Consider the following 23877-nt stretch of genomic DNA (forward strand, 5'->3'; position numbering starts at 1 on the left):
ATATATATTATCTATAATGCATATATAAATATATGTATATATGTATATATATATAAATATATGTATATATGTATATGTATGTATATATATGTGTGTGTGTGTACTGTACGTATGTATGTATATATACATATCTATCTATATATATATATATATATATATATATATATATATATATATATATATATATAACACTTATTATATATACACTATATATATATAGTGTAATATATGTAATATATATTTATATAATAAATGTGTTATACCTACTGTATATACATATATGTACATATAATTATACATATTACATATATATTCATATATATTTTTTTTATTAAGAGGTGACTTGAACAATGTATGATATAGAATACAGGATACCTTAACCTTTTATATTCTAGAATATTGAATACCTTAACCTTACGTAGATAAGAAATTTATATAGCTTGTGGTACCAAGAAGTGACCTTTTTAACCATTATGCTTCACGGCTATTTACAAATTAGCAACACGCAGAATTACTGAGTATATCACAGTATAATGCTGGTTTTAAATACTGTACGCAAAATCAATTTTATTTCCAGTTTGTAAAATAAATTCTATAAACTACAACAAGCATTAAGTTATAAAGCCGAAAAGGATTCTTTAGGATTCTTTAGAAAATCTTACTGAACTTGTCAAGTTCATGATCGTTCTTGATTAGTTAACTTTTGCTGTATTAAAGACAAGGTTTGCAATATTTAACTCTCTCATTCTGTATCAGAAACAAGGTTTGCAATAATTAAAACTCTTTGGCCGTATTAAAGAGAAGGATGGCAATACATTTCTTATTGTCCAATGGAAGCCAATGGAAGCCCGTTCAGATAAACACTACCCGAGGCCCTTCTGATGCAGATACCTACACACACACAGTGTGTGTGTGTGTGTGTGTGTGTGTATTGTATAAATATATAAACTATATATATATAAATGTATATATGTATATATTGTACAAATATATAAACTATATATATATATATATATATATATATAATATATATATATATATATATACATAAATGTATATATATAAATATACATTATATGTACAGGTACTGAAAATAAGATACTGGAAATAATTATTGCTGCATTTCATTTATTTTTGTGAGAATATTCAGCCTTTAAGAATGCTTTCATAAGAGTGGTACTCTGTGGACTCTTTGTAGTATGAATGGCAATAAACTTACATAACGTTTTGATGGATTATCAGTATACAAACAAAATAAAGAGGAAAATTGTGCATATATATTAGTTTTTTCTGTTTAACATTGGGGAATAATAAAACATTTTTGATAATTAAGTTTTATTTGAATTAAAGTCAAGATGGAAAATAAGGAGGAAACTTGGACGAAATATAGGGACATTTGAGAAATTACTTTCCATGTAAATATATCAGTTATAACTGAATTGTAAATAATAAGATGTCTTCATTGGTTATGGTGTTTTGTCTTTTAATTGTAACCCTTGGCTTCGTACATATAGCTGCTCCAGGTCGGGTTTGCTCCTTGTTGTACTTTATTAATGTTAATTTCTTTAATTATTGTATATATTTTAAAATAAAAGCAAAAACACTTTCATTAAAGCAAGGCACAGATTGTGTAACTTGCAACCTTACTAAATAATTGGATACAGCTCTCTGAACAACGTTTCGGCTCTTATGCCAGAGTTTCAGTTCTGTTGTTAGCACTTCTAGTAGACTTTAGCGCAAGACCGATTACTATGCTCAGGTGACATTTCCTCAGAGTCCATTGCATTTGAGTACGAGGAATGACTAGAGAGCCTTCTAATGTTCACTTTTGAGAACTTCTGAATAATACAAAGCACAGATTATATATCAACATCGCTAAAAATACTTGAACTCATCTGGATAGAGCTCTCTATAACGTATTCGTCCTATTGCCAGAGTTCCAGTTCCGTTGTTGGTACTTCTAGTAGACATAATTTGTTTAGTGCAAGGCTTATTATTATGCTCAGGTGATATTTCCCCAGAGTCCATTACATTTGAGCACAATGAATGACTCGAGCGCCTTGTGGTGTTCACTTTTGAGAACTTCTGAATATTGCAAGGCATGGATTGTACGTCTGCAACTTCGCCAGTAAAATACTTTAACTCATCTGAATAGAGCTCTCTATAACGTATTCGTCCTATTGTTATAATTCCAGTTCTGTTGTTGCCGCTTCTAGTAGGCATAATTTGTTTAGTGCAGGACTGATTATAATGCTCAGGTGACATTTCCCCGAAATCCATTGCACTTGAGTGCGAGGAATGACTCGAGCCCCTTCTGGTTTTCTCCTTTGAGAACTTCTGAGGAATACAAGGCACAGACTGCGTGCCTGCAACTTCCCCAGTAAAGTACTTTAACTCATCTGGATAGAGCTGTCTGTAATGCACTCGTGCTTTCTCCAGAGTTCCAGTTCCATTGTTGGCACTTCTAATAGACATAATTTGTTTAGCACAAGACTGATTATGATGCTCAGGTGATATTTCCCCAGAGTCCGTTGCACTTGAGTGTGAGGAATGACTCGAGTGCCTTCCAATGTTCATTGTTGAAAACTTCTGAATCAATAAAGCAACATCAGAATCTCTTCGTTCTATCCTGAAATCATCAGAAACTTGCAGGTTACCTGTTGTAAAAACTGTTCCCTTACAGCAAAAGGTCTCATTGTCATTGCCTATGGGACTAGAAATATAGTGATTGTCTACATGAGAAGCATGGCTGTGTGTGAAATCCTCTGGGGCTTTTCTGTTCAATCTATAGTTGCTCGAAAGGAAGTTCCCTTTTTCCATATTTCTAAATTTTTCAGTTAATAATACAACATCAGAGTGTCTTCTGCCAACTCTGCAAGTGTCCGGCCATTCTTCCGATAGGTGTAGCCTGTTGCTGTTATTTTGTGAATCTTGGTTATTATCCTCGGAGTATTCATGTTGACTTCCCCATTTCCCACTGTTTGAATCTAAACACAGGGAGTATCTTTTGCCACTCATTTTGTTAAATTTCTTGATCAAGTCAGTGACATCAGATTTTCTCCGACCCTGATCAGGCACTTCAAGTGAAGATGAATTTGACATGGATGCGTTTTGCTGAACTGTTTCATTATTGGAGATAACTGATGTGATATAAGCTTTAGGCGTAATTATATCAGTAAAATTTGACATATTTAGTCTTTCATTGGAAGGGTATTGATTTTCTGTTGGTGTTGCACTTTGATTTAAACTATCAGAATTCTCAAATGAATTTAAACACACTGTTCGGAACGACAGATCATGATCCATAACACTTTCCTCTAGTTCTGAATTTATTGCCAGGAAATCCATCGTTTTTTGAGGGCCATTGATCATATTAAAATCTGAATCAATAAAAGAAAAGTTTAGGCACTCTTTTTCTAGATTTGCTTGGCTCTCGGTATTATCATGGTACTGAATAATTCCAGAAGTCTGTTGTGCAAAATACTTATTTTTGAGGAATGGGCTTTCATTTACATATTCTCTTAGAATACTGCGGTCTAATTCTGATTCCCAGCTGTCAGGAGAATTGCCAGAGTTACTGATGAAGCTGCCATTTTGGTTCTTAATGTCATTATCATGTTTAGAACTCGGTGGGTTATAAAAGCTATTCACTTCTTTTACAGGATAAACGAAGTTTTTGCTGAAGTAATTCATCTCATCGGGAAAAATTTCTCGACATTTGTTTGCCAATTTAGAAGAAATTTCAGCAGTGTTAGCTGTTTTCTTTAGGTTTCGAGATTCTGAATGGGGAGAGAGACCGTTTTTCTTTTGCCGAAGGCTTTCCACACTTGGAGGCGATTCCCTTTGATTACTTAGTGAACTGACCAATTTTCTCTTAATGGTTCCACTTGTGAGCTTATTCTCAGAGAAACTGTGTGTTGTCCTAGCGTCTTTATTTCGGTAAATTTCGTTTGTGGTTGTGGAGGTGACAGAGGCCGTAGCAGGCAACGTTGTTTCTTGTGGTGGGCATCCATTCATACTTTCCTGATCTAGAAGTTCAACATTATTTTTCGATTCTTTCCAACCTTGTGTGATTAAGCCATCGGATGCTGATCGTTGGTGTTTCCTCTGCAATATCTGGGAATATTTACAGCAACGCGGAAAAGCTCTAACAGAATTGTTACCAGGGTCAATAGAGTGGCTGTCATTGTCAGCCGTTACTTTGTGTGAAGACGAGGTTTTTTGCCTTCCAGCATTTTTCACAGAGACTGCCAATGAAGGGGTACTACTTACAACTTCATGTGTTGTAATTGTGTTTATTTTGCTGGCCAAACTTGCTGAAGCGTATCGAGTCAAAGGTTGTTCAGCTTTTGCAGGACAATCAACCAATGGCAATTTCTTTTTAAGCCTTGGTTCGTTGTTCGAAGCATCACGATGCAGCATATTGTCTGCCACATCAACATCTTCATCCATGTACTGCGCGATACACAAATTAAGCCCTCCTCCTATAGTATTGAAGGTAGGAGGTGCTGAGGCCAGTTTTTCCCATTTGTCTTCGTTCGACTTCTGAAATGAAATTAAAAGTCACTGTATTTAAATGTAAAATAAGACTGCAGGTATATGAAATGAAAAGCCAGAAAATGCAATGGAAGTTTAATTTCATGAAAATGTTATTACAACTCCATAAATGTATAAGGGAGGAAAATGGTCATGGTTAGTGAAAGAAGCAATTCCGATTTCGTTTCGGAGGGGGACAGTAAAGTACAGCGTTATTACTTGTGAAGCTTATGCGTTTTCTTTCAAAAATGAATGCTTTTGTATGTGTATGTAGCCGGTTGTCTTGAGCGGAGATAAATTTTTTTATTCTGTCCAGTATACCCAGTGCACTGCTGCTTCAAGGAAGCAGGTTAGATCACAAGTGGTCAGCTTTCCGAGGGGGTGAGTTAGTTCTTTCGTCTGCCCAGAGTATTTGGTCAACAACAGGAAATTGGAAGTTTTACGGGTCTTTCCCGGACGCTTAATTGTTAAGAGCCATTAATCTAAAAAAGATGTCTACACCTAAGCAATTCTGTTTATAATTCTTGTATCCGGGAATCCGTGTGGAATATCGGAAATAACTTTATTTCCGAGTGCAGTGTTTCCAAAGAGTGATCTTTATTTTATGTTCAAGGGTAAAATATATTTATTCAATGAACGTATCGCTGTGAATCGCATATACTTGAAAGAAATAGACTAAATTTCGTTTGTACCTCAGAAGGGACGCTATCGCTTCAAGTGAATTGATCATTTATGATGAATAGTCTGTTTTAAGGTTTTGGAAGCAGCAGCAGCAGCTATAAAACAGTCAACGCTGGATTACAGCCCTCCCTTATTTCGGTCATTTTTGTGGAGTTTAAGTGATAGCGATACCATAAAAATATGGCTCCCATCTAATGTAAAGTGATGTGATCCAAGAAAGTGCAGAGGTAATCACGTGAAGTGCTGGTAAATGTAATTTTCGAGGTAAATAAGATACACTCAAACTTTCGAATTCTTGCCGGTTCATCTCTACTGTAAGCCCTGAGGCTAATTGGCTCGGGTGTTTACATTCATCGAATCCGTTTTCTATTGTCCCACTTACATTCTCTTGTGTTACAGCTCAAAATATAATTATAAATTGGGGAGTTGTCATTTGTTAAGGAGAAGACTCCATCGGTTTGCCGTTTTCAACTTCATTAGTGACAGTGGAGTTGGATGGTAATGAAAACGAATGTAAGTAATGTTATTGGTATATAGAACATTAGTAAAAATAAAATAGTCGTAAATTTTAATTCAGAAGAGGCTTTTGCAGGAGTCGTACGAGAATATGAGGATAAGGTTCTTCAATTAAATGAGGTGGAAAATGTTGTCAATCTTAGTTCATCTGTGACGTTTGTATCGATAAGGAACGTCCCTTTCGAAATGTCCGACCGAGATTGTCATATCGGTTGTAAGTAGAAATGGACAAGTGGAGAGTATAAGACTATATGGGTCCCTTCCCTGGCCTGTTGAACGGGACTTAGGTTGCTAAATTGAGACTTGGGGAGAACATCCCCCCATCCGTCAATATTAGTGGATTTAATATTACCATCTTTTATAATGGACAGAGGCGAACTTGTTACAGATGTGGGCAAGCAAATCACCTAGTTTTAGACTGTGCAAATGAGATAAAGCAATTGTGCAGATTAAATGAGGAAAAGTTTCCCAGTGTGACACAAAGGAATACAAAAAAGGAAAGCCCAGAATTAGTAAACACTGAAGTTGAAGGAAAGTAAGCGGCAGATACAGATGAAACTGATGAAGAAATAACGAGCTGAATACAGCGATGAAGAGAGCAGGGAGGGAGAGACTGCTCTACCATGGGTCTCACTATACGAAGAAGAAATCAGGAGCGAAAGAGAAGCTATTATTGGCGAACACGGTAGCAACGATGAAACGGATGAAGAGACGAATGTTCTGCTTACCCAGTCCGAGAATGAGTGACCAGTTCAAGTGAAAGTTCAAGCCGAAGATCGTGCACAGGGAAGGCAAAGACGAAGCTGTTTCAAAATTAAAAGTGAAATTCGAGTGTATACCCAAGACAACTAACAGCATTGCAAATGTCAAAAATCAAAAGAATTATGTTGGGTAGTTTGTAAGTAAACAATTTCCTTGGCATGAGTGATCGTGATTTGTAATTGTCATTCTTATTAGTGTATTTTTTGTAGACTACCCGGTATGCTGTCTTCAGGGACACAGCACATTCAAGTATCCACCTGGCATTTAAAAACCAATCAGCCTGCTTTTCTCATCACCTTTAAGAACACCTGGCATTCAGACGTGGCTTATCTGATGGCCGAAACAGCGGGTACGAACCTTCCTTCGTTTATAAATGTTTCATTCGAAGTATTGTATCCCAGAGATGATCTCCACTCGTTCAAGTCAGTCAGTCAGTCAGTCCCCTTTCCAGCAAAGATTAGATTATATATATTATAGTATATGACACTGTTTCTTGTACTGGTATTTATTTTAGTAACTTCCATGAGCCATACTTCATTTCATGCCTACAAAGATTAAAAGAAAACTATGGAAACTAATCGGGTAATCCATGGACATGAATTTTTTCTTTCTATGTTAATTTACGCTTATTTACTACAATTTTCTCTTGCCCCCTTTAACTGTCCCTTTATAGGAAATGACCGTCGCGTCATTCCTAGTCCAATCTGATAGAAGAAGTGCAGGTGGAAGACGTTAGGAAGCAAATTCTTATTACATTCGAGCTTTCATTGTAATCCTTTGTCCCCGAATCGGGGTTCATCGCCGAGTAAGTAATTTGGTTTGGATGACCTTGGATCATTACGCTTTGATGGTGCCATTCATATGTTCCAACAATGACAATTATTATTATTATTATTATTATTATTATTATTATTATTATTATTATTATTATTATTATCAAAACTTAGAAAACACAGGTATTTTAACACTCGAGAGGGCAAGCGCCGACCAAACTGGAACCAGTATTTCATCATTCAACGCCCAGCTGGGCACAATTATAAGGCGTTCTTCATATAATAAAAACTACTGTCCAGTACTCGGAAAATGCGAGTTTCTAAAACGTTTCCTTGTAAGGCTTTTATCTCTTCAGTCCTGAATTCACTTGAGAGGTTCTTTTACAATCTTGGCGGAGGTTCTTTTACAATCTTGGCGGTTGCATATTTGAAAGTTATAAAACAAACATTTAAGGAGCATCATGGTTCATAACTGGAAATCGGTCTATTCCAGTAATGAGCATCTCGTTGGCTTTATTATGTGCAGCAAAACTTTAGATTTTGGAAATGCCGAAATCAGTTTTTTCCCAGCAAAGGTAAATTTAATGATGGCAACGCGTTTTATGATTTACTCACATTTTTACCCGAGACCCTTTTTTTTTTTTTTGCAAAGACTAGCAGACATGTTTGTTCCCCCTATTTTGCGAGAACCACTACATGCCAAATCCGGCTATACGATTACTCCAAACCAGTCTATACCGAAAGTTAAACAACACCATTATTACGGTAATCACTATAACACTCAGCCCTTGATATTCTTGCCCATAAAATTACACATTGTTTTTATGCGTTCCTTTTTGCTCTGAAGCCAAGGACAGTATGCTTGCCATATGAATTATATTTGCAAGGCAGTCGTTGTGCTTAACTATATTACTAATAACGAATATTTTACGGGAGTCAAGCTATTAACAGATTTTATGTTTACGGAGTGACCTTACGTAAAATGACTTTTTGCGCCATATTTTCCGAACTCGCAGTCCCCATTCACTGAACTTAAAAGCTGGAAACACGTAATCTGTTTTGACCGTTATAGACTTTTAGAGGGGGTTAAATGCTCTTTTATTAACAACCAACAACGGTCATTGCAAAAGCCTATAGTTGTCTCATTTCAAAATAGGCAAAAATTATAGGGTTCTAAAATTTATCAAATACTACGTTTAGACTTTGACATTGACACTTTGAGATTGACAAGAAAATGGCCTAATGTAGGACGTACCCAATTAGTTGACTTGGGCTCCCAAACAATCAATATACCGTGTAGTTAAGAGTTTTCGTAATCACTAAAGTCATGACATTCGCTACGGTTACAGTGAAATATTAGTCTAAACTTGTATATAGCTATTTCTATATTTTTTAAAGTTTAGTCGTAATAAGTTGTAAGTTACCAAATTTGTCAGTTTACCCAGTCAAATAGCATGGGTTTATCGCCCAACTTGAGACTAATGGCTTGCAATACAGTAGGCTATCAGTAATTCAAAACCTAAGGTGCTTATCCTCTGGGAACTGAAGCCAATCCTAATTCCATTCTCTAGCTATAACTGTATCAAGGCCTTAGGCAGGCTTAACTATGGTCCTCTGTAACAATTTTGCTAATTCTGAAAGAACCCCGCACGGAGATATTGGTTATTAATGATTTATTTTTATTGAAAAGTACAGGAGAGGGTGTCTATACGCAGTAGAGGTGGGATAACTTAAGAAATTTACAGAAATAGTGTGAAAAATTTATCGGCCTATTTTTTTATTTTTATTTTTGTTTACGCAGAAAAGCTCCGCACTCCATTTTAGTGCCTTAAGCGGAGGATAAAAAATTTCACATTATTTCGATAAATTTCTCAAGCTATCTCACCTATACTGCAGCATATACACCCTTTTCTATATTGTTCCGATATAAAAAATGTCATCAATAAACAATATCTCCTTGCGGAGCTCTTCCAGAGAACTACCACACTTCGGCTCACATTCACACTACTTTTGAAAACTCAGAAACAAGACTCGACCACTGTCCGTCGTACAGCTTACTTTCTTGTCATTTCACTTCTCATTTAAGAAACTTATAACCTGATGAACACAAACATGACGAGATAGAACTACCCTTACCATTTCTTAATGTCGAGGATCAGAGACGATGAGAGAACTCAGTTTTAAGCACTGAAACTGTAAACAAGAACTGAGGAACTCGGTAACGAATTGCTTTTTGTGGTTACTTTGGACTTAATATTTTAGAATCACCATTCAAGACCAATGGTCTGAAGAGGTCATTAGCTTTTATTGTTGTTTGTAGATTGTTTACGCTCATGATAACTGTCTTCAAAGGTTTTCCAAAGCCAAGGACATATTTTGGCCAGTCTTTAAAAGGTAAACATTTCAGTAGTACAAATCAGAGTTTGTTGTATTTAGCCGTAAAAATATTAAAAGACGGGCGGTATGAATGTCGCTAACAAGCGAAGAACTTAAATTCGAGTAGCTAAATTGTGGGTCATGTATGTACGAAATTTAAGAATTTTAAAGTAGAAAGAGATGAAGCTTTTTTTCAGAGGCTTATTTCGATTAGAATACTCAACTCCGAACTCACGGACCACCAAATAAAAAAAATCTTTGATTCTTTTATCAATGTTGGGAGCGCTGATAGTTCTGCCCTTTCAGTTACACCTCGCACAGTTGATGACAATATATGTTCCTAAATTTTGCCAGCTGGGTCATCCCAGGAGTCACCTTTTGTTGCCTTAAATGCAAATCTTTGATGATCAGTATTTTTGCGGAGTTTTTAGCGTTTCGCTAAAAATTTCACCTTCTAGGTGCATAAAAAAAAACGCAAACTGGAGAACAAATATATTCGAAACCACACACAATTCTGCAGTGTCATGTTCTCTCTTTAGCGTCTCCAAACTGGTGTGTTATCATTCTAAGTTAAATATGGAGCTGTTACGAGGTCGGGAGGACACGGGTCATATAGGTGACAGATTACTGACGCCCAACATATTGAGTAAAAAACTTGATGGCGTACTCAGATCTTGGTTCTGCCTGTGCCTAGCCTGAACTTTATACCACAGCTGTCTCTCTTGGGTCAGTTTTTTCTTTTTGAAGGTTCGCTCAGATACCATTTCTATTGCATTTTATATCTGCCGATTATTTGCTTATTACCACCTATAAGTTTATTATTCAAGTTTAACTTCCATTTAGTAGTGTACATTTATTCCCATCTGGTGTTGTGTCGGGTTTTCGTTTTGTTCATATATAACGACTTTTGTTTATATCTGTAGAAGGTGGCCAGTCATTGATTAAGTACTTGTGATGAACGTTAAATATATTTAGAACAGATATTTTTCACCTGAAAGGACCCCTATGAATTGCCTTCTAACTGAAAAACTTATATGTATAAATTATGAGCTGAGGAGGAAGAAAATGAATTAAGATTAAGATTTTCTTTATTAGAGAAAAACTGAATCTGTACAAAGAGACTGACGACATCAAATTCCATCATGCATTTAATTTTGCTCCGTTAATTTACAAAATTCCACTTCATGGACTCCGAAATGCTTGATTATTTTTATAGACAGAAGTGATTCGAAAGCTCTTGGTTCTTTGTTTGTCAGCAGCTGGGTTATATGTCATACAAAGGGTACGACTTTCGAGTATAATGTATGAAAAAAATAAAACACGTAAACATGAAAAGATTAGTATAATTGTTAGGCGAACATATTAAACTAAGTATGCTGTCATTAACACGAATATATCAATGAGAAATCAACACCTGGTATGTTTTTTCATATTACTGCGCAATCAATTGAGGGCATTTTAGTGTCAGGCATATTCGTGATGCTAACAGAGTTGAAGCTAGCTGGCTAGCTTGAAAGGCATGGCTAACTCAAAGGATTTTGTACAATCACTCAAAAATGTTTTGCAACATGCTTCAAAACTTTTCGGACAACAGCTTATAATAGCGACATCTGACGCTATTTGGCTACTCGGTTGTAAGCGCATGAAACAACTGAACACTAGTTGTGGGTCCGAGAAATTACCTGCAGTTTCCCTTAAACGGGGCTTTTTCTGATACTGCTTACTGTTGTCACACTTTATTTAATTAAAGGATGTTACTATAATACTTCAGAGGTCATCGCTGTTCTTATGTTTTAATATTTTCATCTCCAACCGCCATCACTATCGTTGTTTTATCTCTTTCATATGTGTGAACTTTGTAGACATAGGCCTACGACTGTTATAAGTTGAACTATTAGTCTTATTAACATCAACAAATAAGACTTTTGTAAAAATTTGTTTGCACATTATTATTAATCAAATTTTTTGAATGACTAATCCCTATGTATATTGAAACTAGTGAAACTTAATATAAAATATACCGAACTAGACTAACAGATTTCGCGTCTATTTTTGTAATATATAGAATATAATCACACACACATATACATGTATATAGATATATATATATATATATATATATATATATATATATATATATATATATATATATATATATATATATATATATATATAATGCCGTTATCATGTGTAATTTTCATTTCTTTCATTGCTACTTAGGCCTATCATTTTGATGCCTCTTATGAAGTTAACTGAATATATAACGCCTATTTTTGTATCTCCTATTATCTAAGTTTCTAAAGAATTAAAATTAGCAAGAAGTTCAACGTTAATTTAGTTAATGCTAAATGCCAGCAGTGAAGAAGACTACCATGCTCATCAGTGGAGAATATCTCTTCCTCATCGCAAAAGATGACTCTTACAGAAATCATCGGCCACTGGATTATATTATAACGTAAACCCTAGCCTCTATTCTTTGTGTTTCGCTGATACGAAGTGTTTCTTGGCAGGAGTATGATGAAATAATATCTTGGTCTCATGTAGCCTGTTACGGATGGTTTGAGCAGCAACTTGAAGGGAAAGCGCAATGTTCTCTCTTTATAGCAACACCGGTTGTCAGGGGAGTTAGGTGGAGCTCTTTCAGTGATCATCCGGTGATGATCCTTAACAGTAGTGCAACAATGGGGGTCGTCCTCCACTTTTTACAATGAATTTATGATATTTCCTCGTTCTCTCTGTTGTTGTATCCCTCTATACATGGTTGTTTATTTACGCTAAGCTTCCGAGCAATATCTACAATAGAGACATTAGTCTTACACAAGCTAATGACTGTGGTGCGGCTAAGTCTGTTGCCCATCTTATCGGTGCAAGTGACGAGACAGTTTAGTTTAACTTTCCTGCCCGAATGTGGAGTCACACGATAATATACGACGTAATGAGATTTTTTCTTTTTCGTTTTTGACAACAATAATGGTTGAATTCTTTCTTTCTTTATCTATATATAATTTCATTGATGATTATTCAATATTATTTCATTAGTCAAGAAGCCTTTATCTGGATTCGAAATATAGTTTCTTCTTTGACTCTTTTGCCCAATCATCTGAAGTGAAATTTGTCAAAATGTTTCGTAATCTTTCGCATTATGAATTTTTCACTCACATCCTTTTTTATATTGTTAACCGTATGATTAATAACCAAAGTTGAATAAGAAAATTACATTTCCTTGTAAATATCAAAAGAACAAATTACTGTTAGGTGAATGAAAACTTCTCGAACAACATGTTACAAAACATTTTTGAGTGACTGTACATGATGAACTGGAATGAATGATAAATTTTCTATTCACTTCTAAATTCAAAGTGATTAATTATGACGCTGTTAAACTTCATCATTTGCCTATAGTTTTCAGAATTGATATTACTTATGCTTAAACAAATTTCTTTTGAAAAGAAACTGTCAAACATGTAATGATAAAATAGATTTTTACACATTAGAATTAAATAAAGTTCACATTTATCATACACACAAATATATATATATATATATATATATATATATATATATATATATATATATATATATACACACGTTGTAGATACCTATATAAAAATAAATCATATACAACTGGTATCCTAAGTTCCTAGGTACTTGACACTGCTAGTTTTTTACGTAAACATTATATTTGACCACAAAATAATTTCTTATGTAAACTTCCTGCAGATTTATAGCTCATTTTTGTTATGTAACTATGTATAAGTCTGACCCAGTGAAATCCTTAAAAGAAAAAATCATAAATGAAATAAATGATAAGAGATAACAAAGCGACTAAGATACAAAATACGGCAAACTCTTTGTCTGATAAATATTCTTTGCTTTCATCAATATGGAGAAAGTAGTCTTCGATGGGTTTTGTAGTAATCCTTTCTATATTTTCGTCGTTGGTCCATTCAGGCGTGTTGTTTTGATCGAAGGCACTTGCAGTGATCACGCTATGGTCCTGTGCATCAGTCGGAGATGCCATGACACCTATGCTTTGTAGAACATCCTGCAAGCCCTCTGGTAGCTCTGAGTTAGGAATGCTATTGGCAGTGCTGCTGCAGTTAACATCTAGGTGCATATTTTGGTGAAATTTAGAGAGGAGGGGCCTCTGAGGATACTGCTGATGATCACCTTGTATATCCAGCACTGCTTCTTTCAGAATGCCTGTGTCATTGTTGGTATAACCCCCAGCACTGCTGCCGTCTTCAGCAGTAACTAAGTTTTCATTGCCATAACCTGTTCTTACAGTATTCATCACGGTGTTTATGGGTGTTGATGTCTTTGGCTCATCACAAGAAAATTTGATATCAGAGTTTATAGCTTCACGTATATTACCCAGTGCAGAGTCATCTGATATCATTTTCTGCAATTGATTATCATCAATTACATTGTGTTTGCAGTGGTCTTCTCCCTCCAGGCAGTGTATTTGCACATCATGTGAGAGAGTGCCCAAGTTTTCCAGTTCATGCATGGATTGCTTGGAAATTGCAGGTATTTTTGAAAGATGAAAGTTGATAGGAAATTCTGGAGTCGAATCGTCTTTTATTACTGAATCCATGGTAGTTAAGCTTGAAAAATGTGCTTCATCATCATCATCATCACTGTAGGGGGTTGAACTCATATCCAAATGCTCTACTGGAAGCAATAACGCTTCGTCTGTGCTCTCATTGTCCTGATCGTAGTCCCTTAGTAGACTGGTATCGGAGTCTGAGTCTGAGTTATCTGAGTAGCCTTGATCATCGCCAGGAGACACTGTTGGCCATTTTCTGTGGTCATCCTGGCTACCTAGCCGAAAATCCTGCTGTGGTTGTGAAGGTTTGTTTGCTGATTTCTTTGTTAAATAGATGTTGTTGTTGGCCATAGCAAAGAAGCGCAGCTCGTCAGGACGAAGTTGCCGACAGGATTTTGGCATAGCCGTAGTATCGCCAGATAGTGGGTGTGGTTCAGAGCCTTTCACCCTCAGAGATCCCCCTCTCTGTTGGAATGGTTGGGGTTCATTTTTCTTTGCACGGAGACTTTGGCTTCTAACAAATGGTTCAAACGCCGCCCCATCCTGACTAAAGAAACGTAGTTCATCAGCGTTAAGATTGCGTACTTTACCTGGAACGTTTTTAGCTGGCGCTGATGGAGCTGTTGGAATGGGTGCAATTGTTTCCTTACCCTGCTTAGAAGAGGAATCCTCCACACTGGAATGCGAGGAGGCAGAGGAACTTCTCTTCTTTACATTAGCAAACTTTTCAATTAAAACGGAAACATCCGATTCCCTTTGGCCCTCACCGAAGTTCTCTTTTAATGCCTCTGAACTTCCATCCCCTTTTATTATTGCCTCACTTTCTGGTGCTTGCAAAGTAGTGAATCTGTCAACCAGTTTGCCAACCTTCTGCCTTTTCATCAGTTCCTCGGTTTCCTGTTCTCTTTCTAACCGCTCCTTTTCTGCTCTTTCTTTGTCCCTTTCCATCTGAATTGCTCTTTGCTTCTCTTCTTCTTCCTCCCTTTTCTCATGACCTTTTTCAGCTTTTTTGTTTACCATCATTTCTTGGTCTTCCTTCATTGCCTTTTCTTTTTCTAGTAGTATTTCTCTTTCGGCTTGCTTCCTTTTCCTGCTTTCCCTCTCTAGTTGTTGATTTTTCTCTTGTTCGGCTTTCTCTTGTTCTCGTATCTTGATCTCTGCCTTTTCTTTTTCTTCTCTCTCTAGCTCCTTTCTTTCAAACTCTGCCTTTTCTTTTTCTTGTCTCTGTAGCTCCTTTCTTTCAAGTTCTGCCTTTTCTCTCTCTCTTCTCTCTTGCACGACCCTCTCTCTTTCTTTCTCTTCTTGTTCTGCTCTCTCTTTTTCTTTTCTTTCTAGTTCCTTTTGGTGTTCTCTTTCCTGTTCCATCTGTTCTCTTGCTCTCTGTTCTTGTTTTGCTCTCTCTCTCTCTTCATATTCTCTTCTTTCTCTATCTTCGTGCTCTCTTCTTTCTTGTTCCTTTCTTTCAAGTTCTTCTTTCTCCTGTTTTCTCCTTTCTCGTTCTAGTATCTCTCTTTCTTCTTGCTCTCGTTGTACTCTTTCCCTCTCTATCTGTTCTAATCTTTCGCGTTCTTTTCTTTCCTGCTGTGCCCTCTCTCTTTCCCTTCTTTCTTGTTCTGCTCGTTCCCTTTCTTTTTGTTGTAATTTTTCGCGCTCTCTTTTTTCTTCATCAGCCTTTTCTGTAGCCAGTCTTTCTTTTTCAGCCTTCTCACGCATCTGCCTCCTTTGTTCTTCTTCCTGTTGTATCCGCCCACGTTCAGCCTTTTCTAAAGCTTTGCGTTCTTCTTCTACCTGCATTAATGCTATTCGCTCTCTTTCTCTTTGTAAAGTAATTTCTTCGAGTTTTTGTATTTTCATTGCTTCCCTTTCCGCTTGTTCCCATTTTCTATTTTCCTGTTCCATTAAATCTCTGTCACTTTGTACTTGCAGTTTCTTTGGTCGCCAGTTATCGTTCTCTATGCGGGTAGATATTTGCTCATCATCACCTGAATATTCGCTGCTTGATGATTCAGTTTGGAAGAAATTTCTCTCTAAGACACCCCTTCTTGTACTCCCTTCAGGCAAGTTTTCTCTGTTGTAATCTACACTGCCTTGTACCTTAAGTTTTAAGGATATTCCACTTTCATTGTAGAATTCTTCATCAGAATCATCATCCTTTAATTCTGTAGGGCCACCTGATTTATTTGTCATAATCAGCGACTCTTCTCGAATTAAAGGTTTGACTCTTACATAGGATGGTGTTAGTGACTCCTCTTTGATTATAACTCTCTCTACAATTTCTTCACTTGCCTTTTCCTTTGGGTGCTGTGATTCAAACTGCCTAAGAAGATTTTTAACTGAGGCATGAGGTTGGGGTTGATCATCTTTTTCTGCGTCTTTCACGTGTGTTGTTTGTGGCAATTTCTGGTCAGGCGTTTTAGCTGTAGTCTCGAATTGCTGTTTGACAGTTGAAGCTATAGTATGTCGTCTACGGACAGGACGTTCTTTTGCATCCTTGTGTGAAAGCTGGGGCGATGTGGGTGCCTCGAAATGCTTTCTCAAGGTCTTAACCGAAGGGCTCTTTGGGACCTTTTCTTCATTTGCTTGATTATCGTTATCTGCATACTGTGTGTGACATTCATCTTCCTGTTCATTGGTCCCATGAACTTTACCAATAGATGCTTGCTTCTTTAACTTGCCTTTAGCTTTTGCTGAATTTTCATAGCCATCTTCTCTCTTTGCAAGATTACCTGAGATGTCCAGCTTTGTTTGTTCATGTGGATTTGAGGTGGATTTATCTGTTTCACTTAACTTTCCTTTTGAAGGCTGTACTTCTACTGGTCCACTCTGTCTTTCAAAATGCATTTTTAGTTTTTGTACATTTGCAGGAATATTCGCAATGCTACTCCGTTTATTTTCGCTTGGTGCAGGTAAGCTTTTGCTCCTCTGTCGAAATACCACTTTTCCAGGGTCACCATTTACGATTTTAGTCTCAGGTTCAGTTCCTTGGTCACTTTCCAGAGAGCTCTGTAGTTCAGGAGAGGACAGTTGAACTAAACGTTTTGGTGGTCTGGATTGCCTCTGAGATGTATGAGTTGTCTCATCATCTTTATTTGAATGTACAGTGCTTTCAAAGTGTTTTAGGAGGCTTTTGACTGACCTCGGTGGAATATGTACTTCTCTTTCTTTTGACTCAACTTCCTTGTGTTGTGGTTCAAATCTGCTAGGTTCAAATCTGCTAAGACTTTCATGTCTGACTAGTTTCTTATTTTGTGTTGGTTCTTCTGGTGTATCATGTCCAGATTTATTTAATATTGTCATAGGTTCATCATTTTTATTTTCAGTTTTGTTACCTGACATTTGCTTATCTTTATTAACCTTTAAATATGAGCCCTGGTTAGCCATTGATCTTGAAAAATCATGACAATCTGTTTGTTTTTCAGTATCAAATTTGAGCCTGAGAGTTTTAACGGAAGGCATGCCTGCTGGTGGAAGATCAAGAGTCGTACTTCGCAATTGTTGCTTCCGTCTTCTTATTATGTGCCCGTCTGATACTGACCTCATGAGTTTTACGTGGGGGGTCGTAAATCCCGAAGGACTTGGTGGTGGAGTAGTTATAGATGTGTTGGTAGATGACTCCAAGAAATCAATCTCTTCTAGATTTCTGCGGGGATTTACGTGCCTGCTTGTTATAGGTGATGCCAGAGAAGATGAAGTACTGTGATCTAGGGAGGTGTCATTCTTGGCAGTGGGTGAAAAAGGCATCACCACTGGTGCTGTTTGCCTAATTGGCGAACCTTTGTCCAGTACCAGTGAGGGCATGGATTTTGTTCGGAGAAGTCGGAGTAACGACCCATCTTCTTTGAAAGTTGGTGAACTATTTGGTATGTCCTCACTCTTTTGAGGTTTGGTCCTCCACACAGCTGTGAGCTTGGGGTTAGGAGACGAGTTTCGTGAAAGATTCTTCATGTCACTTGACCCCCCGGGAGTCAGAGCACCACTTCCGGAAAATTTACTGTAGACATATGATGCAAGGCTGGCAGCTGACATGGCCTCTTCATTGCAGTCTTGGACCACCTGGAAGAGAAAGAAAATCTTAGTATTTTGGGTGCAGTTTATGTCAATGAAAACAGCTGTGGTAAACAAAACATTCACCAGTGCAACAAGCAGTACTTGTGATATACCTGTACAAGAAGTTGTTTTACAGCTTATAGTGGAGCAGGTAACCCCAAAAATAATAGGAAAAATTGCAAATGGTGATACAGGCATGAAATTCAATACAACAGTTCTTTTTGGCCTTCTTTCTCATAATCCTTTCTCATAATCAACCTCTGGCCACACAGAATTTTGTCATTTTCCAAGATGGCCAGCACGTTTTCAAAATGGCTTCCTGTGGATACATGAACATTTAATTGCTTAATCACACTGGAATTCTGTAATCCCTCTCATTTTGTGTTAAAATATTTAAATAAGGCCTTAAAGTGCTGAGATACATAATTTTGTTGTCTAGAAACATCCAAGATGGCTGTCAACATATCCAAGCCAAATATTTGTACTGAAGTTCCTATAGCAGGTACGAGGTCAGGTAATACATGGATTTCAGGTAACTTCAGCTTGATCAGTTTATTTTTGTAGGTTAGAAATGAATTAAGTCCTTCTTAACTAATTTGTATCCTCATTTTAAAAAAAATTGGGTAATTAGCTCAGTGTAACAGTGTAATAGTGTAGTTTCAGTGCACTAGCAGGGCACACTGGTTGAAAGTATAGCTGTGAGACTCAACATGGAGTTCAGTGCTAGCTAATGGTAGGCATATGTCATTAGTTACCCAAATGCTGTTCAGCTAGCCCCAGCTGAACTGACTAGATGTGCCAGTGTGGGAGAGCTGAGCCAAAGAAGGTGTACAGATCACTTGGGATTAAATAGTATTGGATGAATGATCAGGCTAGGGGTAGGATTATAAAATATCAGAGCTAGTTGCATCCCAAACCTGAAAGTGTATAAGATTTAACTCGCAGCCTATAGAACAAAAGGAATGGCATCACTTCTTGGAAATTGAAGTCTTTACTAAAGACTAACTGGATGCTTTGTTACTTGGGCCAAGAGGACACACATGAAAGACCAGTGGATTCATCCAATGCTGACTGTGTTACCCTTGCTATAAACATTACTGAATTTTACAACTTAAATTTAGTGCCTATGCCATTTGATCCCAGAAGGCTTGACGAAGGTGATGGAATCCAGCAGACCTTTGAAAAGAACAAAGCTAAATGCATGAATCATGTATGGCCAAGTTCAAAACCACAAAACTGGAAAGAAAAAGGAATTCGTTGTGCAAGACAAAAGATGTTGCCCCATGTGCAAAATTCACACGTAGGACCTAAGACAGAGAAAGAAGGAATTGGTTTTAATTGTGACTAAATAAGCAGCAATCAAAGATTTATGATTGTCCCTGATGTTGTCTTTACAAGAAGAGCTGCATCGATATGCCATCAACTGCTGGATGAGAAACTTTTGGCCAAGCTTAGTGCTGGAGATATTTTTCCCCGGGACCATATGTATCCCCCATCTTGTCTGACAGGCGTGTACAACAGGGAAAGAGCCCGGCTGAATTCCTGGAAAACTGGAGATGATTATGTTCAGTACAGACAAGAGGCATGTGCCCATGCTTTTGCTAAGTTTGAGATGTTCATACAAGAAACTCAGTTGACTACAGAGGGGTGCTGCTGTTTCATAATGGTAGACTTTATAATTTATATAAACAAAGACTGGAACAGATAAATGCTGATGCTTCCTCTAGGCACTGAGCACTATTTAAAGAACAGATACTTGCCTGTCTCACAGAACTGGATGCCTTCAAAAAAGGAAGAGAGATTTGGCTTGCCTATAAGGGGAAAGTGGTAGTAGCCCAAGCCATGGCATGTGACTACAATGGTGCACTAATTGTGTCCGAAGTAGCCAAGATATTGAGGAAGCAGGTGATAAGACTGAATTTTATGTAAACTTAGCAACAGACACTAGAAGAGAATCTGTGCCACCAAGTTTGCTGGAATTTGTATGTGTGCTGCAAAACAGTTGGGATTTAAAATCCCAACTTAAATATGGATCACTATCTACTGATCTAGCTTTAGCACAACTTTTGTACTTCATTAGTTAGAATACTCCAGCATCTTCAACAGTTACCACACACTCCAAATCAAGAGAACCTCTGTTTCTAGCATACCTTAGTCTCCTGGTCTTTGTAAAAGCTACGGTAGGTTTCTAGGTTTCTGTAATTGACAAAATGGTTGGGAGAAGCAGTTGTAGTAAGGGCTGTGGAGGAAGAAGTAATTTGTCCCACTACGCTAAGAAAAGGGCTCTTTATGAATTGCAAGGTTGACAATTTGGACCATTCCTTTCATGGGACAGGCATGTCTTTGTATCAGCATCCAAGCAGTGATAACAAGAGTGAGACCAGAAACTTGACCCAAATCATCCAAAGTAAAAAAATGTACTTTCTCTTCCTGAATATTAAACAACTGTACCATCCGCTCATTTTAAACATGAACATCCCCTCCCTTCATCCACTGGCAGTGTAGGACACCAACAAGTTGTGCTATCTAAACACATTTCTCTTGAGTATGATTGGCTTGAGAAAGTCAGTCTGTCGGACAAGAGTGAAAATGCTGTGTCCATATCTTGGGGAGCACATTGTGCTTCTCATAAGCGAGAGGCATCCTTTGAAGTAAGCTTGTCATCAATGTTGCCACTTTTTCAAGAGTCAGCTCATTCACTTGCAATGATAAAACATGTCGCGATATCGCAAGACCGACAGTTTCTCAGTCCTGGCCAAACCACAGTTCTAGCAGCTGATCAGCCACTGTTTGCAATTGCCAAGCAAATACAACAGGAATGGTCTTTGCAGCATGGTGATATAGTTATCATCTTCGATGGGCTGCATTTAAAAATGGCAGCGTTCAAAATTCTTGGTGATCTCTTGGAAGACAGTGATTGGACATTCGACTGCTGCTTGTGCAGAAGCAAAAATAGCTACTCCTGGAAGAGCAGATTTGTTTATCTCTGATTCACATGTGAAAAGGACATATTATCTAACCCATCAGTTTAGATCAGCAGTGCAAAGCCGACTGCACGGCATATATCCAAGAATTCCTGTCCAAGGTACTTGAAGAAATGCAAACAAGCAAACATTGTATTTGATATAATGTATAGGGCAGACAGTATGAAAATAAACAAGCTTAAAAAGATGCACAGGAGTTTACCACAGAGTGATCAGCACAGCAAAAAAAAGAGCATTTGGGCCAGCTTCGTCAGGAATGACCAGAACAACACTGAGGTATTTGCATATATGGCAGATAATCATGTTATCTCAAGCAGATAGTACAACATGCATTATTGTTGCCAAAGGGGATGCTACACCTTGTAACAGAGCTGAACAGGAAACTGCTGACCTACAAGCCTACACTCACAAATAAGCAAGCACTAAAGTCTTTTTGCATGCTGCATATGTTGCAAAGCATGAAGATATCTCAATTGTAATCATATGCAGTTCAGACAATGATGTTGTCATCATAGCAGTATCTTGCATTTCAAAAATTGGTTTGCACAAACTGTGGATTAAATTTGGAAGAGGAAAAGACAAGGGGTGAATATTTATTCATGAAACTGCAGCAGCTAAGGGACCAAAAGCCTCAGCCATTCCTTTTTTACATGCATTTAGTGTGTGTGACACATTGCCTGCCATTCATGGAAGGGCGAAGAAGTCTGCATGGCAAACAGGTACTGCAGTTCACTAAACAAAGTTCAGTGCCAGCAGCTGTAGAAGATGAGAACTTGCAAAACATTGAAGAGTTTTTGGTGCCAATGTATGACAAAAGCACTTCATATAAAGAAGTAAAGGAGGCTAGACTTGACCTCTTTGCAAGGAAGTAAAGAGTTTATGATTGAATTCCCCCTACAAGGGCTGCTTTTAGAGATCATTGCAATACAGCTCCCTTGCTAGCAGGGCACATTTGGAGCCACTCTTTAGTATGCCATCCAGTAATGCCAAGTCCATAACTGGAGATGGCAACAGGCTGACAGTGCCTGGCTTCCGGAGTAGATGGATTTGCCAGCAGTAGCAGAACCTTGCCAAGAACTGAATAAGTGTGGATGTAAATAGGAATGCCGTGGCAGGTGGAAGTGCTACAACCCTGGATGTAACACCACAGCTTTCTGCAGCTGCACTTGCTAAAAATGGTGGCCATATTGGAAAGGTGGCTTCAGTTGGTCTCTTAATAACAGTAAGAATGCCAAATATGAATTCACAATCATTATATGGACAGAATGCAATTGCGCAGGCTTATTGAGTGGAAATATTAAAAACATAGAGCAAATTTGCAAACAGTTTGGAAAAGTGTCAGCCATCATAGAAATAACTATATATTGAGATTGCCAGAAGTTGATTTTGTTTTATGGGGATAATGAGTTCTCATGCCAAGTCTGCTGCTTGTGTCACCATTTGCACTTTTTTTCAGTGCTTCGATCTACTGCAACTGATATATAACTAAAAAGCCATTAATACATGGCCTGGGCGGGGGCGGGGTTCCCGTGTGCATGAGATGTACCCTAATTCACCCACTTCCCTTTACAGTAGACCTTGAATTATCTGAAAAATCAGGTGGACTTTCTAAAACCTGCAGCAAGTTAGAAATTTAGGCTTAATTTCACTATATCGGGTGATAATTTTGACCCGTAATCTCTGGGTAATTGACTCAAAATGTCCGTATCTCCCTTGAAAATTAACGTAGAAGGCTCATTTACCACTCAAAATGTTCCTTTTAATGGGTTCTTTCCAATGGTATATACATCATTAACTTTTAGGGCTATATTACGTCATAAATACCCAAAATGTCACCAGAAATCGAGAAAAACTGATGATTTACCTCATGAAAAAAAAAAATGGTAAAAATCAAACAATATTAAAGAATGAATGGCATATATTGACAATAATCAACACAGCAACACTATATTATTCAAATAATAAGCACTTTATTACTTTCTAAACACACAAAAGCATACAGTAACTTTTCATAAAAACTTTATTTTTAAAATGCCCATTTATGGCCATTGCTATCTAGGTGGCACTTTATCATGGTATGGGGATTAATATTTGATGATGAAGTACTTTGAAAAACTTCTCAAGTGAATAAAATTATAAAAAATATATAGCTTGCACAATTTCCTTAAATAATTATTGACTTTATAAATTCTGGATATAGCATGAAAATTTTATTAACTTATGATGTAGCTTTAGTATTAAAAGGGTACTATGACATTGCAAATGAAGAAGTTGTATGGTTGAATTAAACTAATTCAAACATCCATGACAATAGTTTTAATATCAAAAGATAAATTCAAAGGCAGTATATATTTAATAATGTAAATACATGTATTGGATTTATAATTGAAATGTCTGTAGTTTATTTTCATGGCTAAATATTCTAAGCTTTAACTTACACTCGTAAAGGAGTCAAATTTACACAAGTTCTTATGGACGAATGACAGTATTTGCTTCTCATGATTGTGCTTTTAATAAGATTCCTCATTCCATACTGTAACCTAAAGGATTGCTACATGTTGCCTTACAACTAAGACACTTTGACATTTACAAAAGCTGCAGCAAGGAACATGATTGCTGCGACAGGAACAGTGAAATGTTCCACATTTTGTAC

The 23877-nt window shown here is 37.1% G+C and overlaps 2 protein-coding genes across 4 annotated transcripts in view; both read right to left on the reverse strand.

The window, feature by feature from the left end:
- Positions 1–1318: 1318 nt before the first annotated feature.
- Positions 1319–9535, reverse strand: LOC136843649 (uncharacterized). Of its 2 annotated transcripts, none has more exons than XM_067112190.1 (2): positions 9405–9535; positions 1319–4545 (listed from the first exon to the last, which is right to left on the reverse strand). In XM_067112190.1, exons 1-2 carry the CDS (start codon positions 9405–9407, stop codon positions 1876–1878), a joined length of 2673 nt encoding a protein of 890 aa, XP_066968291.1. In that variant the 5' UTR covers positions 9408–9535; the 3' UTR covers positions 1319–1875. The 2 variants fall into 2 exon arrangements, with proteins under 2 accessions (XP_066968291.1, XP_066968293.1); XM_067112192.1 differs by having other exon boundaries at positions 9327–9415.
- Positions 9536–13284: 3749 nt separating this feature from the next.
- The window catches only part of LOC136843648 (trichohyalin-like), a 52374-nt gene continuing 41781 nt past the window's right edge, over positions 13285–23877 (reverse strand). For both annotated transcript variants that reach the window (XM_067112188.1, XM_067112189.1), the window contains exon 2: positions 13285–18246. In XM_067112188.1, the coding sequence (XP_066968289.1) occupies positions 13420–18219 (4800 nt within the window). In that variant the 5' untranslated portion in view covers positions 18220–18246 and the 3' untranslated portion in view covers positions 13285–13419. The remainder of the gene's footprint in view (positions 18247–23877) is intronic.

Source organism: Macrobrachium rosenbergii, chromosome 12 (assembly GCF_040412425.1).
Source record: "Macrobrachium rosenbergii isolate ZJJX-2024 chromosome 12, ASM4041242v1, whole genome shotgun sequence".
In the NCBI taxonomy this organism is placed as follows: domain Eukaryota; kingdom Metazoa; phylum Arthropoda; class Malacostraca; order Decapoda; family Palaemonidae; genus Macrobrachium; species Macrobrachium rosenbergii.